Source organism: Bison bison, unplaced genomic scaffold, assembly GCF_000754665.1.
Source record: "Bison bison bison isolate TAMUID 2011002044 unplaced genomic scaffold, Bison_UMD1.0 scf7180017864274, whole genome shotgun sequence".
NCBI classification, from domain to species: domain Eukaryota; kingdom Metazoa; phylum Chordata; class Mammalia; order Artiodactyla; family Bovidae; genus Bison; species Bison bison.
In genome coordinates, this window is record NW_011494846.1 from 818,111 (window position 1) to 836,315 (window position 18,205).

The 18,205-nt window shown below is 38.5% G+C and overlaps 1 protein-coding gene across 1 annotated transcript in view; it reads right to left on the reverse strand.

Annotated features, from left to right (window-relative positions):
• RANBP9 (RAN binding protein 9) overlaps positions 1-18,205 on the reverse strand; it is a 73,782-nt gene that overhangs the window by 25,183 nt on the left and 30,394 nt on the right. Inside the window, exons 3-5 of the mRNA XM_010848826.1 lie at positions 7,729-7,781; positions 6,647-6,814; positions 2,439-2,461 (exon numbers count right to left, since the gene is read on the reverse strand). Coding sequence (XP_010847128.1) covers positions 2,439-2,461; positions 6,647-6,814; positions 7,729-7,781 — 244 coding nt within the window. The remainder of the gene's footprint in view (positions 1-2,438; positions 2,462-6,646; positions 6,815-7,728; positions 7,782-18,205) is intronic.

Here is an 18,205-nt window from a genome sequence, read left to right on the forward strand (position 1 = left end):
TGCATCTTACAATAAGATATTATAAAAACAAGCAAAAAGAAAGCGTTAAAAACGTGTACACTGATGCAGAAAGAGGCACAACACACATCACTAAGTGAAAAAAGCAAGCTACCAGAACAGTGCCTCAGCTACGACCCACCTTCCTCCAGCCGACAGTCACGGACACACTGGCCAACGTAAGTTTAAAACAGATCTAGAAGGCCATACACTCAACACCATCATCATATCTAAAGATGGTGAGGTGAGCTGGGGAAGAATGATCATTTTGAAAAACATCTCCAGTTTTCAGAGATGTAAAGCACCCTCTGGTTCCATAATACGTAAGCTTTTTTTCTGTAAACATCCCCTCCACGGAGGCTGACTGCTGTGACTGTCTAGTGAAGGATCACAGGTGGTGGGGACTCTAAGAGAAAGACTAACTTTCTTTCCTTTTTAAGTAGAAGAATGATATGTTGTGTGTGGAAGTCCCAGAAGATCTCACAGTCACAAAAATAAAGAGCTCTCAGAACCACTGTGTTATTAACAGAAAACTTACAACCACCACCCTAACCACCACTTTACCCACTGAGGTAGAAATGAACATCACCCTTGGCTAATTAAAGACAAGGCAAAAAATATAACTGGTGATTCTAAAATGGGACAAAAAATGATCAGAAGGCAACCCCAAACAGTCAACATATCTAAAACTAGCTACGCCTTTTTAAAATGATCACCACTATCTGTCAGTAAGGAACAAAATCTACTGACAAGTTGATTTTACTTGCTTAGAGCCACAAAAACTGGGAGAAGAAAGAAAGAAAAAAAAAAAATCAAACCAGCTATATACGCCCTTTCACCAAATCCACGTGACTCGGAGAGTCTGAGCAAAACGTCTGCAACAAGACTGAGCTACCTGGGCCCTCGTACCTGCACCTGGACCAACACCCAGCCGCCCCCACCAGACACTCTTCTCGAAAGCCTCTCCTTTCCACTCACCCACGGGATCACCCCCTGTCCATTCAAGGGCAGGATCACGGCTACTTTCCCTCTGGATATACAACATCCCCTGTTTTTCTTGCTACTGTATCATTCTCAACAGCAAGCAGACACCCTGCTAACCCTGACAATAAGCCCGCCGGTCAATCCTCAGCCCGTGTGACGCGATACATCACAGCGGCATCTGACACGCTGGCTTCTCCTTCCTTCCGGACAGATCTTCTTCAGTTGGCTCTGAAGGAGGACACCCAATTCTTGGTCCTCCTCCTGCCCCACTCACTGGTCACTGCTTCTTAAAGTTCTGTTTCAGGCATACAATAAATGATACCGATCAAAAGTTTATTAATAGATTTAAATATCTGAAGAGATCAGTGAATATAAACTATCAGTCCTAAATGATAAGAAAGCGCTGTATCAGAGTTTATTAGTCCCCACTCCCTTTAGGGCTATATATGATGCATGTTACAACTGACAGAGGCTTAGATTTGGGATGTAAGGTGTCTAGAATGGAACCACTCCTTATGTCTCCAGAGGCTGAGTCACCAGCATCTCCTGCCTGAGTTTCTGCAGCAGCCCCTCACAGTTGGCTTGTTTCTGTCTTTACTCCCCCAGCTGCCGTCTCTCTGTCATCCGGTGTATCACAACAGCTAACCTCTGCACTGTCAGCGTCCTTCATTCAAAGTCAATGCCCAGGTGCCCTCGGGTCTGACTCCGCCCCACCCTGGGGTCTGACTCCGCCCGCCTCAGTCTCTCTACCTCCCTGCACGCTCTTCAAACACGCCCCACGCGCTCCTGCCTGAGTGCCCGCCCCCTAACTACTCCCTCTGCCTGGAACGTTCTTGTTCTCCATATCCTCGCTTCCTCCAAAGATTCTGCTCAGCAATCAGCTTGAACAACGGTGAGCAAACTGTGCCACCTGGGTGCTGTCTTTGGTCCTCTCAGGCACTACTGTTTTCTCCCTTTAAAAAGTATTTAAATTTTTAAAAATATTTTTAATGCATTATTTATTAAGGTCCTCAACTTGAATACTCCGAAAGGACAGAGACCTCCATCTGTTTTGTTGAATAAAAGCAAGCAGAGAACTCGCCACACAGTGGCATCAACAGACGCTGAATTAGTAAATGACTGTCACACAGCCACTTACTAAAAAGCCCAACAATAAAAGAGAAACATATTTCAAACGAATCCACAGTGATACTAAAAAGTGTCTTCTAAACAAACATGTCCGATTTGGTTCTCAGCCACAGCTAAGTTCCCCTGGGCAGCGGGGCCCAGTGCAACTCGGCTTACTTTCTGCCGGTCCGCACCGATGGCAGCTCATGAAAGGCGCTCTGGTGCACGTGCGGCACGGCTTATAAACTTATTATCAGTAAGACTGCATTTTAAACGTGAGTAGTACTAGTTTCTATATACTTCTTTTAATTAAAAATACAAAACTACTTTTACAAGAAAGTCTGTCTTACCGGTAAGTCGGTGAAAGCGATACCTAAAAGGAAAGGAAAATGGCGTTAGAAGTCGTTTTTCAGGCAGAGTATGGTGACAAGCTGAATTTCTCACCAAAAAGAAGGGAAAATACAGCAAAGGAAGGAAAAAATTAAAAAGCTAAATATAAAATAACAAGACTAATTTTTCTCTCAATAACACTTATGCAGGTCTGAGTGAATGCCATCCTGTGTCAAGCTCGTGACCCTTGTTAGGGACACGCCAATTTTATTTCTGGGGTACGGTAGTTGCCTCCAGGATTTCTGAAATGGTTTCAGATAAATATTCAAAGCTATGTGAGGAAAAAGAAAACTGGTTGCAAAATAATTACATTTAATTTCTGACTGACACCTAAGCTGCTTTATCTGGCCTTGTTATTTAAATCTTCCTTACCTAGATTTAGCTTTTAAATAATTTTAAGGGAAAAGGAAAGATTTTCTGTTACAAAAAGGGGTGAATAGAAAATATAGTAGCTTTGTTTACTTTAAAAAATTCTCATAAAAATACAAAGTTTTGATCACTCTAGAAAACAAAATTAATTCCTCTTTCAAAGGACAAAGATACATACAGTTGAAAATTTCTCTTAAATGCCCTCTGACAGTAATTTCAACAGTTATGTACCAAATACATTTGAACAATGGCAACATCACTGGAATAAATCTACTGACATCCCAAAGTGATGATGTAATCACCCTTTAAATATTCAAATAAATTACTTAGCTGAAAATAAGATAATAAACAAACCAGATATTTCTATAGGACCTCAGTCATATGTTTAAAAAGACTGAGCTCTATAATAATGGGAGGGGGTGGTACTGCTGACTTGGCTAATCGCAGTTCTTCAGTTTAAACACACATTAAGACAAAGTCAAACCATGCCAGCATCCCGCCCTCTATGGTGATGATCACCACCTAAAATAATGAGGGCCCTCCTGTTGAAACATCATCTTTAAGGTCTCTTCCCAGTTGAGAGTCTGTAGCTCTACCGTTGTGCTGTGCCTTCAGAAAATACATCTGACTCTATTCATTAAAGTAATAAAGTTAAAAGGCAAACTGACTATAAATCTCTACTATATATGCCTTGAAATAAATGTAAAAATAGTGCTTTGTAATTAAAATACTGTTTTTATGACTTTTAAAAACCAGTAAACTCATATGTTAACTTGTCAAAAGTGAAAACGTTCAGATTACCTTTAGTTTCATTAATAAACAGAAAGTAAAGTGATTGTGGGCCAAACAAATGTGAGAATTTATCCTAAAAATTTCAGAAAACTAAGAACAAAGAAAACAGCAAGAATAAATAAAACATGACCATATATAATTTTACCACCTTTCATAAAACAGCAGCCTAATCACTTTCCTTCAAAAATGTCTATCGATAAACTGTCTAAATTTATATCGTTTAAGCAAAAATTTACTTTTGTCAGTAATTACTGAGATCCTTCCTCACTTTACCAAAATCTCTAATGAAGTATCCAACTTAATTCTATAGAATAACACTTTTGAACACTGTCAAATATATTAAACACAACCTATACATATTCAGACCACAAAAATGGCACTTTAACAAGCTGAACAATTATTTAAGTTTTACACAGAAAACAATTTTTTCCCAATTTCCTAATCTGATTATCAAGAGACTTTTAGAAAAGTAACTGTCTACTGAAGAATTATAACAAAATTTAAAAATTCAAATGAATTAACTTGCATACTGAAATGTTTCTCCTTTAATTATTTCCTCAAAACCCCCTTCATTTCTCTTTATACAGTAAATAAATATACATTTTGAAAACCTCCATGAGACAGAAACTAAGCATGTACCAAGCTTTGGGGCACAAATTATCCATTTTGCGAAATACAAGGGAAAAGTAGCTGAGTAATATTTTATCTTCTAGATGCTAGAATCTGGTCCAGAGAGAAACACATTAGTCTGTAAGGGGTCAGCTCTCTAGGCTTGTTTCAACTACTTAATTCTGCTACAGTAGCAGGACAGCAGCCACATACAGAAAGCAAATGAACCAGGGGTGGGGGTGGTGGTGACTGGGTTTCAGTGACACTTTACTTAGAAAGCAGACACGAGACTGATCTGGCCTGTGGGCCATCATAGCTTGCTGACCTCTGCTCCAGAGGAATAATTCTTGCTCACTGTATCCCCAGCACCTGGGCCAGAGTCTGGCAAACGATAATGAACACCACTTTCTGAGCACTCACTCAGGGGAAGGCAATCACTTAGCTTCACGTGCATCACTTCAGTCCGCCCCAGCAACCTCAACAGGCACATGTTACAGCGATCTGGTTTTATGATCTGAGGCACACAGATGTGTAAGTAACTCGCCTAAGGTCACAAGCCCAAGCCAGGAGAAAAACCCAGACAACTGAACTCCCATACTGACTACTGCTATCCTGACCCTCCATGTGCTTGACAAATACATATTAGGTTTATGAATGAATAATGCCAACTGTTTCAAACTGACAATTTTAGAACATGCTTCCATCAAGTACCCTTGTTCTTAAACAGCATCCCATGTGCTGCAGTTCATGGGGTCACAAAGAGTCGGACACAACTTAGGGACTGAACAACAACAACATATTTTAAAAACAACTTCCTTACGCAAGAGAAAAATCTCAATGTAAATGCTTGTGAAAATCTAATAGGAAAAAAAATAATATTACATCACCTATGATCTTCTCAAGTCCCAAAATAAAATTTCTTCTCTGAAATAAAGTTTTTGCAAACTATAAAAAAATTCATTTTGGTTTTAAAAATGTCATCTTTGCATTACTGAACCAAAGGTCCTACCTGAAGGCAGACTTCTGGTTTAAGATCTTAAATACCTTAAGCAGCCAAGCCAATGAAGACTATCCCAGTTAACTGCTTTGACAAGTCAGACAGAGCCTGAAGAGCAACAACAAACTAGAAGGGCTGTGTCCTTCTGGAAACCAGTCTGCCAATAACAATCGGATCACAAATACACACACCATACATGGCATCCTTTATCAACAGTCTTGTACTGAAAAGAATGTTAAGAGTCTCTGTGGACTTGTGAGAGCTTTTAAGTTAGCCAGCACAGAACTTCAGAATCAACAGTAATAATCAGAAGGAAAAGTTTTAAGCCAAATGTAACTAACTATGACTAAGACAGTAACATTATATAAGGAGTATGTCGAGACACTAAAAAACCCAAATAACTATTACCAACATAGCCCAAAATTTAGAATTCTCTACTATTAAATTACAGAATAGTTTTTGCACTATATTAAAGAATATTTATTATATGTCTAAGCATACTATCTGCAGTTTAATTTTTAAATACTGTTTATAAGCAAACTGAATCTTCTGCCTTTGGGGATTAGTTGATGCCTTCTTTCACTTTATCTCATCAGAAATAACCTGCTATAAATCAAGAATGTTCTAAACAGTTAAAAATATGAAACTTTTTTTAAAGCATCAACCTTGCTATCCTTTATACTTACTTTAATACAAAACAAAGACAAAAAAAATCTAACAAAAGGGAGCATAAAAGTATTAAATCTGAAGTAGTACAGATATTCAACCAAAACCCCTAATTTCCTGTTAGTCTTACAGCGGAGTGATTTTCTCATGTTTTCACTAATCTATCTATTTGCCACCTGTCTTTTAGAAGTTTTGTTATCATTTGCTCATTTTAGTTCTGCTCCCTTTTGCAGAACTAGCTTGTAGTTACAATCTTTGTTAATTTTTTGTTAGCAGGCCTGATTTTTCAGTATGTCAATGCCCTTCATTTCGCTGGGAGCATAAGCTTTTCCATGCTCTGTCATTACCCTCATATTATACTAAAAACTGACGGCTTTTTTCTCGGCACCCGGTATCTAGAAAACTGGATCATACTGTGAAGGGCTTTATTCAAAGCAGAGCAGAAAGCATGCAGCATTTCCACTATTAGAATAAATATCTGAGCATGCAGTTATTTCTAGTTAGTCCCACAGGTGTGATATCATGTGGCCTTCAACGTAAAAAATTAAGATTTTTAATTGAATATGTGCCCATTACATAATACTTCAGATTTAAATTTTCACCATTTTCTCAGCTTCTACCTAGAAAGAACAAAGAAATAATCTCCAGAGGCATCTACTCATAAAGGAGAATTACATAATAACCATTACTACCATGCTGTAAGTACATAAGCACCCCATCTGGTTACTTTAGTACCTAAACTGTGTCCATTCTTGGTGTAGAAGCAGGTGTTGTTGATAAGGTTGACACAACAGCCAATGACGTCACCAGTTGTAAAAGTTGGTCCATAAGGTTGTCCCGTTCCAGAAGAACAAAATGAATGTCCATCATCACCATGGTAACCATACGAATGTTTATCCCAGCCTAAAAGAGAAAGTTTCAGTATATTTACAGTGAAAAGTAAGGTTGCCCCATACTAGAACTATTCAGCAAATTTATAACAAGACAAGCAAGAACAGTACAATCTCTGTAAATTTCCCCTTTCCAAAGGTAAAATTTCCAACAGTACATTTAAATTCTCAACAATCACAGTACATAAATTCTGTATTAAAACACTGCTTACAACATTAACAAAAGTAAATCTGCCACAGAGAACGCTAAACTATGTCTCAGAGAGGACTCTTAACAGAAAAAGCAAACAAACAGCAAGACGCAGTCTCATGCATATTTCCTTTGCTAACAGACCAAAGGAATTTTGCTTTGATTTGGTTTAAACACACACAGAGTTTAAAATAACACACAAGATTTTTCTCTCAATTTTCAAGCAGTTTCCTCTAAAGTTAATTTTTAACATTAGTAAGCAGAACATCAGAAAATATAATCGAAGAATCACTTTGGTACAATTAATGGTTTTAGGAAAACAGTCTACCACTGTGTTTCACACCTTCCTTCCTTTGCTTTTTTTCTTCTTCGTTTACTTTTAACATCAGCCTAGATACCCAGAGTATTAAACAACTGAAAATGGGGAATTCCTAGAAGTCAGGAATGTGTTGGGTAGGAGACAGAACCAACCAATTAAAACATCTAAAGTAGCTGATATCATTATGTACTAGAAGTTCAAAATACCAACACACAAAACAAAAACAAGCAAAACAAAACGAGGCATGGCATATTTTGCAAAATAGCATAAAATTTATTAAAACCATTTAGCTTCAACTCTGAACTCATACAGCGATTAAAAATATAGAAGATTGATGTACTTAATATCTCGAGTTATTACTTGCCATTTTAGCCAGAGTTAGCCATAAGACCGCACTGTAATTCAATTACAAGTGTACCTGGTAGTCTGTTCATGTTCACGCCTTGAGCAGAAAGACCGATTCCCATGTAACTGTTTAAAAAAAAGGAAGAAAGAAAAGCTGATTATAGTTATATATATGTATAAATTACCAAACACTCCCAAACATTATCAGAATTAAGCCCAAGATGAACTGCACAGGGTAGCTACAAAAAAATTCTTAGAATTCATGAAAAAGCAAAAAGGGCAATATTAAGCAACAACAAAACCCAGACTCACAGTACATTCCTATAGCATCATTCATAAACATACCCAAAGAATTACTTATGTATTCTTACAATTATAAAAATCTTTCCAACTTATCTACACATACATATTTGGAATTAAGAATTCTAACAAAAAGTACAGCGGGGCATGTGGCTTTTAAAAGGACACAGTAAAAATCTAGTTCCTCCCCTCCCTCAACAAAGACATGGAGACAAATTTGAAAAAGTATCCAATTCAGATAAGAGCATCTGCAATATCTAAATATCCTAAAAAGTATGTGCTACAGGGTAACTATGTATTGGTTTTCCGAAAGTATTCAGGCAAACTGACGATATGGACTTAAACATGAAAGCCTTAATTATTAATGTATAAAACACGAGAACAAAATTATCTCTACAAAAGAAATACTAGAGCAAAAGGTAATCATTAAGGTATGCAATTCATTTAAAAAACTTTAAAAAGCAAACTGAGTCCATTAGTTAACAATTAGTTAAATTGCTAATTGTGCAAGATTTAAAATGGTATTTGATGAATTCAGCTACCACTCCTAATAAAAATTCAAATAAAAATAAAAGGGAAGTACCTAAATAAGACACACTTTTTGCCAAATCTAAGGGAGGCCTGGCGTGCTGCGATTCATGGGGTCACAAAGAGTCGGACACGACTGAGCGATTGAACTGAACTGAACTGAACGCAACAAGCAAGGTATTCAACAGTGAAACACTTAAGTCATTTCCAATAAAATCAGGCATAAAGATGCCTACAACTTTTAAACATTGTCTTAGAGGTTTTAGTTTAATAAGAGAACTAGATAAGTATAAATATTACAAGATATAAATTTATATTAATTGTAGTTGCTCTGATTATATACCTCGGAAACTATGGAATATAAGTTTTTAGAATTAACTAGGTATTTTGGGAAAATTTAAGATCCCCCTGGAGAAGGTAATAGACACCCACTCCAGTATTCTTGCCTGGAGAATTTCATGGATAGAGGAGCTTGACAGGCTACAGTCCATGAGGTCGCAAAGAGCTAGACACAACTGAGCAACTAATACACTTTTGGAAAATGACTGAATGTAAGAGAAATATTTTAATTTCTTTCCTAGTAATAATCAGCTAGAGAAAGGAAGGAGAATCTATAGATACCAATCATAATAACCACAGACACTATAAAACAGGGGTATCATTAAGGATGGAGGCTTCCCAGGTGATGCTGGTGGTAAAGAACCTGCCTGCCAAAGCAGGAGACTTAAGAGACACGGGATCGATCCCTGGGTCGGGAATATTCCCTGGAGAAGGAAATGGCAACCCACTCTAGAATTCTTGCCTGGAGAATCCAATGGACAAAGGAGCCTGGCGGGCTACATCCATAAGGTTGCAAAGAGTCGGACACAACTGAAGGGACTTAGCATGCACGTATGAATAAAGAGCTCAAGTAAAGCTCAAAAGTGCTATTTTAAAAGTGATAATAAACGAGTATTTGAGTATCTGGATAACGTAACAGCGTAAGAATAGCAATCTTTCTAAAATCAATATATATGTGTACTGAGGTTCAAGATAAGACTCCAAATGAGTCTATCTTTTTAAAACTAGACAAGGTGATTTTAAAGTTCTTATGTAAAAATAGAAAATTGTGATCAAGACAAAGTTAAATAAAAGATAACTTAGTGTCTGTCCTACTAGATATTACCATTCACAGATAATGGAATTCACAAGTGCAGTATGACCAACAAGAGTTGTGTGTCCAGGGACACAACAATGACAAAACAAGAAGAAACGTGTTGGATGTCTAGTCGAGACTCGGTAAGTTGGTGTTCTGATTCAGCCCCTCTGTTGAAAATACAGCATATAATGTAATTATTTATGTTTAAAGAAAGTAGTGAGTTACAAGAGAGCCTCCAAGAAGCAGCACAAAGCAAGCAGGGACAGCTCTGGGCCTGCGGACACCCATGAACGGGGAGGAGTTCCTCCTGAGGCACCGAGGCTAACAGGGCTCTACAGTGGATCATCAGCCCTGCTCACTGCTTAGAGCCCACAGGGAAGAGGCTCCCCTCCTGAAGGGAAGAAAACACAGATACCACCCGCGGCCTTGGCTAAAGCTCATCTGACACTGTGGCCTAGTTAAGGGGGAGGGAGAAGGAGCAGCTAAGAGCTGGACAAAGTTACTGACTCCATCTGTGACTCACCCTGCAACACTCACCCTGAATAAAGAACCTGGAAACCCTAATGCAGACCAGGCTTTCGACTGAGGGCCCAGGAGTTAGAAAGCAACTATAAACTGTAATAAAGAGAAAAGTATAGAACTAGATAAACAAAGTGAAGAAAAATGTTTACCTTCCTAATTAAAATAATGCCACAAAAACAAAATTCTAAAATACACCAAAAATGTACCATGTTTGACTGTGTCCGACTCTTTGAGACCCCATGATCTGTAGCCCGCCAGGCTCCTCTGTCCATGGGAATTCTCCAGGCAAGCATACTGGAGTGGGTTGCCATGCCCTCCTCCAGGGTATCTTTCCAACCCAGGAATTGAACCCCGGTCTCCCACAAAGCAGGCAGATTCTTTTTTTAGAAAATTTATTTAATTGGAGGCTAATTACTTTACAATACTGTAGTGGTTTTTGCCATACATTCACATCAATCAGCCATGGGTTCCCCACCCTGAACCCCCCTCCCACCTCCCTCCCCATCTCATCCCTCAGAGTCATCCCAGTGCACCGGCCCTGAATACCCTGTTCCATGCATCAAACCTGGACTGGCGATCTGTTTCATATATGCTAATATACAAGTTTCAATGCTATTCTCGCAAATCATCCCACCCTCTCCTTCTCCCACAGAGTCCAAAAGTCTGTTCTTTACATCTGTGTCTCTTTTGCTGTCCTGCATATAGGGTCATCATTACCATCTTTCTAATATATGTGTTAATATACTGTATTGGTGTTTCTCTTTCTGGCTTACTTCACTCTCCAGTTTCATCCACCTCATTAGAACTGATTCAAATGTATTCTTTTTAATGGCTGAGTAATACTCCATTGTGTATATGTACCACTGCTTTCTTATCCATTCGTCTGCCGATGGACATCTAGGTTGGTTGCTTCCATGTCCTGGCTATTATAAACAGTGCTGTGATGAACACTGGGGTACACGTGTCTCTTTCAATTCTGGTTTCCTCAGTGTATATGCCCAGCAGTGGGATTGCTGGGTCGTATGGCAGTTCTATTTCCAGTTTTTTAAGGTGTCTCCACACTGTTCTCCATAGTGGCTGTACTAGTTTTCATTCCCAGCAACAGTGTAAGAGGGTTCCCTTTTCTCCCGCACCTTCTCCAGCATTTACTGTTTGTAGACTTTTTGATAGTAACCATTCTGACTGGCATGAGATGGTACCTCATTGTGGTTTTGATTTGCATTTCTCTGATAATGAGTGATGTTGAGCATCTTTTCATGTGTTTGTTAGCCATCTGTATGTCTTCTTTGGAGAAATATCTGTTTAGTTCTTTGGCCCATTTTTTGATTGGGTCATTTATTTTTCTGGAATTGAGCTGCATGAGCTGCCTGTATATTTTTGAGATTAATTCTTTGTCAGTTGCTTCGTTTGCTATTATTTTCTCCCATTCTGAAGGCTGTCTTTTCACCTTGCTAATAGTTTCCTTCATTGTGCAAAAGGTTTTAAGTTTAATTTGTTTATTTTTGCTTTCATTTCTATTAGAGGTGGATCCTGCTGTGATGTATGTCAGAGAGTGTGTTGCCTATGTTTTCCTCTAGGAGTTTCATAGTTTCTGGTCTTACATTTAGATCTTTAATCCATTTTGAGTTTATTTTTGTGTATGGTGTTAGAAAGTGTTCTAGATTCATTCTTTTACAAGTGGTTGACCAGTTTTCCCAGCACCACTTGTTAAAGAGACTGTCTTTTCTCCATTGTATATTCTTGTGCAGGCAGATTCTTTACTGTCTGAGCCACCTGGGAAGCCCAAGAACACTGGAGTGGGTAGCCTATCCCTTCTCCAGGGGAACTTTCCAACCCAGGAATCGAACAGAGTCCCCTGCACTACCGGCAGGTTCTTAACCCGCTGAGCTACACAGGAAGCCCCCCAAAAAGGTACATAAGACCAACGAAATACACAACTGGAATGTGAATTCATTCTAGAAGACATCAATGGAGAGTACGATTAAAAAAAAAAAAGCATTTAAAAAATACATACATTTAGGATTATGTTAAAGAAAAAAAAATGGAATCACCATTATTAAAAAGTACAGTGGAACACCAGTATTTACTGAGATAGTTTAGCTAGTGATTTCCCACAACTAAAAAATATTTTGGTTAAGTTGAAAGTGCACATCACACACTGAGAAAGGTAAAAATAGATCCACACACACACACTATAGACTATCGATACAAACAAAATCCTAAAAGCTTCCAAGAGAGAGGCAGATCATGTCAGAAGGAATGACAATGAAAACGAAAGCTGACTGCTCTCCAGCAGCGGCTGGTGACAGTAAACAACGGCACAAAGCACCTAGAGTAAAGAACTGTCAACCCAGCACCTAATCCCAGGTAAAGCCTCATCCAAGAATGACGGCAAAACAAGGCATTCTATGGCATAAAAAGCTAAAACTCTACTATCCACAAATGCTCACGAAAGAACTATTTGAGAACAGACTTCAGTAGGAAGTCCAGTGAAACCAGAAGGAAATGTGTGCGACAAAGAAATGACAATTAGCAAAGAAAATTATGAAATGTCATTAAACTTACTGAAAAAATATTGTTAATTTTAAAAATTATAATCCAGTTACAACATGCAATTCAAAATTACCTGACATATAAAGACACAGTATAACATGACCCCTAGTCAAGAGTAAAGAGAACTTACTGGCCAAGTTACTCATTTTAACATTCTGTTGATAATAACGAAACCTACCTCATTGGCTTTCACACGCAAGGAACAACTCAGAGATGTGCCAAATTTATAACAAGGACTGTGTTACTGTGACTATTAGCATTTTATTCTCCGTGCAGAGTGGAGGACTGGCACAGAGGAGGTGCTCAACACACATTTTCGAATGAATGAATAAATGAATGGTTAATTTGACTAAAAAATATTGCGTACATTAATGGTATGACATTTTTAGAGTTCAGCATAGCTTATTGCTAAAAGCTAAATATAGACATAAATATATTCATCTAATAAAAACATCCTATTGAAGAAAAAGGGGAAGAAATAAATCTGACTTTATCTGTAAATAACACTACTTTAACAAAAGATAAACACAAAATAATCAGTAAAGTTAATAAGTGAATTTAAATACAGGTGCACGATACAGAATTACTATATAAAAGTATCTACTCTATTTGTATATACTGGCAGCAAACACTAAAAAGATAAAATTTTAAAACAATTACATCTACAAAAGGACCAGAAAGCATAAAACATTTAAGAACTGAACAAAAGACATGTAGAATTTCTCAGCTGAAAATTACCAAACAATGATGGGGAAATTAAAGAAGATGTAAATAAATGGAGAGATACATCACATTTATGGACTAGAAGACTCAATATTATTAAGGCTACAATTCTCTCCAAATTGATCTCTAGAGTCAATGCAATCCAATTATACTTATGCTAGGAGGTTTCTATAAAACCGACAGGCTTATTCTAACGTTTGAAATAAACAGGATCTAAAATATGCAAAAGAAAGTATGAAAGAGAATACAGACAGAGGACTTACATCATTTGACCTCAAGATTCACCTAGCATAAACCTGAGTAATCAGGACAGTGTGGTACTGGCATTAAGAATCAACAAACAAATCAACGCAATGGATTCAGAAAGAGACCCAAAAGAGTCCCACACTTAGACAATCACTTAACATTTTTACAGGAGTGCCAAACAGTCCCAAAGAGTGAGGAAGGTCTTTCTATCAACAGTGACAGAACTGGTATCCATTTGGAAAAGTCAACATTGATCTCTACCTCACACGATACATAAAACTCAACTGAAAATGAATCACAGTCCTAAACACAAAGATTAAATGTATAAAGCTTCTAAAAGAAAATGTGTAAAAGTATCTCACTTACACAGGGATAAAGCAAATACCTATTAGGACACAGAAAGCAAGAAGCACAAAATAACAAACTCGTAAGTCAGACATCAGCAAAATTAAACTCGCCCCAAAGACATAAGACAATCTAATTTTTATAAACGAACAGAAGATTTCAATAGACACTTCACAAAATATCACAGAAAACTGCAAATAAACACGAAGCACGTGGAAGCGCTGCACTGCAGTGACTACTGGTCACCACAGAAGGGAAATTAAACCCCATGGGGCACCAGCACACAGCCAGCAGGGTGGTGACAGTTTTAGACCGGCCACACCAGCACTGCCAAGAACTTGGCACAAGGATAACTTTCACTCACTGCTGGTGGGAACGTACAATGGGGCAACTCCTTGGGAACACGGCTGGCAGTTTCTCGTACGTCTGAGTGGATGCTCACCCCCAGACCCTGCAGCTCCGCTCAGAAGAGAAACGAAGGCAACACGTGCACCTAGACACTTGTCTAACCATGCTCCTGAGAACTTTCTTCACAAAAGAGGAAAAACTCAAACAGCCCACGTATCTATCAACAAGTGAACGGATTCACAAACTGGCATGTTCTACTCAGAAATAAAATGGAAAATGAAGTACTGATACACACAACACGGATGACCTAAAAAATGCAATCCTGAATCAAAGAAATCAACAAAAGGGTCTACGCTCTGTGACGCCTTTTGCAGACACACCTCATTTTATTCAGCTTCACAGATACAGCTGTAAAACAACCAAATGAAGGTCTGTGGCAACCCTGCGTCCACAAGGTCCATCAGCACCGACTTTCGAGCAGCATCCGCTCACTTTGCGTCTCTATCACGTTTTGGGAATTCTTGTAATATTTCAACCATTTCCATTATTATTAGCATTTTTAGCAATTAAGTACTTTTAAATTAAGGGATATACTTTTTTTTTGACATTATGTATTGCACAATGAACAGATGATAGTTTAATGTTAACATAACTCATTTGTACTGGGAAACCAAAAAATTCATGGGACTTGCTTTACTGTGATATTTGCTTCACTGTGGTGGTCTGAAACTGAACCTGCCATTTCTCCAAAGTCTGCCTGTATATGAAGCTCTGGAACTGGCAAAAGGAAAGCAATGGCACTTCTGAGACAGTGAGGACACGGCCTAACTGGGAAAGAGGAGGAGGAAACACTTCTACTCATCAAATGGTAAACTTCAGACTTCACAGTACGTAACTTTTATGATAATTTTTAAAAGAGCAGTAAGCAAGTATCAAACTCTAGTTAACGCTACACATGCCATAATCATTAGGACGTAAGTCTGCTTACTTCGAAATGCATTAAAAAATAAGATGGATGGCTGGGTGGACAGAGGAATGGGCAGATATGGGATACAGCAATTACAGTCAGTTCTGCTATTATCATGACATCTGAGTTCCTTAAAATCATTGCAGTATACAACATCATGCAATAAAAACCACAGTGCTTAAGGAGCAAATGGGTTTAAGAGCACAACATTCAAAAACTTCATCCTATCTTTTTTTAAAAAGGTAAAAATCCAATTAAAAACTACCAAAATTCAATAACAATGGTTTTACACATGCTGAATTGTCAATAAATACATAAATACTATAATAAATACGGCACCTTACACTGAGAAAGACCTAAAGGTTACTTGGGGAAGTTGGTGAAATAGAACTGAAGCTTGTGAGTTGCGAAGTGGTGGAAGGAGTTATTGGACAGGGGAGATTTGCAACACCAGATGTGCAGAGCTGTGGCTCACAACCAGGAGTGAACCAGGACAGCTGGCAGCTGTCTGAGGTGTTGCATGACATACAAAAACAAGCTCAAACTCAACAGCAGTGACAGAGTGAGAAGACTCGATGGACAAGAAGCTTACAGTGGTAGTATGTGCAGTAAGCCCCCTACATACGAATCTTCAAGCTGCGAACTTTGAGATGCAAACGTGCGTTCACATGTCCAGGCACGTAAGTTAGTTCATGTGTCTGGCGAACACGGTCGTGCTTCTGGGTACAGTATCGTTATGTCAAGGGTGCTCAGAAGCAAGCAGAAAAGCAGCGGTGACATAGCTGGTACTGCTGAGAAGGAGCGATTGGTTACAATCTGTCAGAAAGCATCTGCGTCACCTGTAAAGGCTGATACCACCCCAACTATAACAACATTTTCAACGTGAGAGGTCTAAATACAACAACCAAAAGAAACTGACGGACTGAGTAAGAGAATAAGACCCACCAGTGCTGTCTACAAGAAACCTATTTTATAATAAAGACACAGATAGATTAACATGAAGGGATGCAGAGAGGTACACTGTGCTAATACTAATCAAAGGACAGCTGGACTAGTTATACTAGTTTCAAACAAAGCGGATTTCAGAACCAGGAAAATTATCAGGGATAAAGAGAAGCATTATGTGGGGTGTCAATTCTTGAAGAAGGCACAACAATTCTTAATGTTGATGCATCTAGTAACAAAATGTCAAAAGATGTGAGGCAAAAACTGATAGAATTACCCAGAAAAACAGTCAAATCCACTATTATAACTGGAGACATCTGTAATTGGCAGACAGCAGGAGGAAAACCAGTAAGGATATAGAGAACACCATCAGTCAACTGGATTTCATTGACATCCACATCTAGAAACATCAGAATACACATTCTTTTCAAGTTCACAAAAAACATTGACCAGGAAAGATCAGATTCACATTTTAAAAACTGAAATAATACAAGGGATACTCTGAAACCAATAGTGAAGTTGAACAAGATATCAAAAGCTGAAAAATCTCCAATTATTTAGTGATGAAGCATCACACTGCTAAAGTCACAAAGAAGATTTCTCAAAAGAAATTTTAAAATATCTTAGACTAAATAAAAATGAAAACATAACTTATCAACATTTGTGGGATGCAGCTTAAAAAAGGTACTTACAGGAAAATCTACAGTACTGAACATTATAATAATCTAAAATCAATAATTTATCCTTCTATCTTAGGAAATCAGTAATTAAGAAAAATAAAAGCCTAGGAAGAGAAGAAATAATAAAAATCAGAGCAGAAATCAATGAAATTGAAAACAGGAAACCTGAGGAAAAAAAAAACCCAAAAGCTGGTTCTTCACACTGTTAGTCATCAGGGAAAAGCAGTCAAAACCAGAGTGAGCTATCACATCACACCTGTCAGAACAGCCCTCATCAAAGACCCCAAATAACAAATACTAGCAAAGACGTGGAGCAAAGGGAACCTTTGTACCCTGTTCATGGGAATGTAAATTGGTGTAGTCAATTCAAAATAGTTCTAAAAACAGACTACCATGTGATCCAGCAATTCCACTCCTGAAGACAATGAAAACACTGATTTTAAAAGATACCTGCACCCTAGTGCTCACGGCAGCATTATTTCCAACAGCCAAGGTATGGAAGCAACTTAAGCGTCACACAGACAGATGGAGATGTGATCTCACACACACACAGCGCCACGCAGCCAAGAACTCTGCCCCTTGCAACAACATGGAGGACTTGCGGAGTAGTAGGCTCAGCGAAATAAGTCAGACAAAGAAAAACAAATACTGTATGTTACACTTATATATGGAATCTAAAATATAAAAGGAATAAATATCAGACCAGTCGCTCAGTCGTGTCTGACTTTTTGCGACCCCATGAATCTCAAGCACACCAGGCCTCCCTGTCCATCACCAACTCCCGGAGTTCACTCAGACTCACGTCCATCAAGTCAGTGATGCCATCCAGCCATCTCATCCTCCGTCGTCCCCTTCTCCTCTTGCCCCCAATCCCTCCCAGCATCTGAATCTTTTCCAATGAGTCAACTCTTTGCATGAGGTGGCCAAAGTACTGGAGTTTCAGCTTTAGCATCATTCCTTCCAAAGAAATCCCAGGGCTGATCTCCTTCAGAAAGGACTGGTTGGATCTCCTTGCACTCCAAGGGACTCTCAAGAGTCTTCTCCAGCACCACAGTTCAAAAGCATCAATTCTTCGGCACTCAGCCTTCTTCACAGTCCAACTCTCACAGCCATACATGACCACAGGAAAAACCATAGCCTTGACTAGACGAACCTTTGTTGGCAAAGTAATGTCTCTGCTTTTGAATATGCTATTTAGGTTGGTCATAACTTTCCTTCCAAGGAGTAAGCGTCTTTTAATTTCATGGCTGCAGTC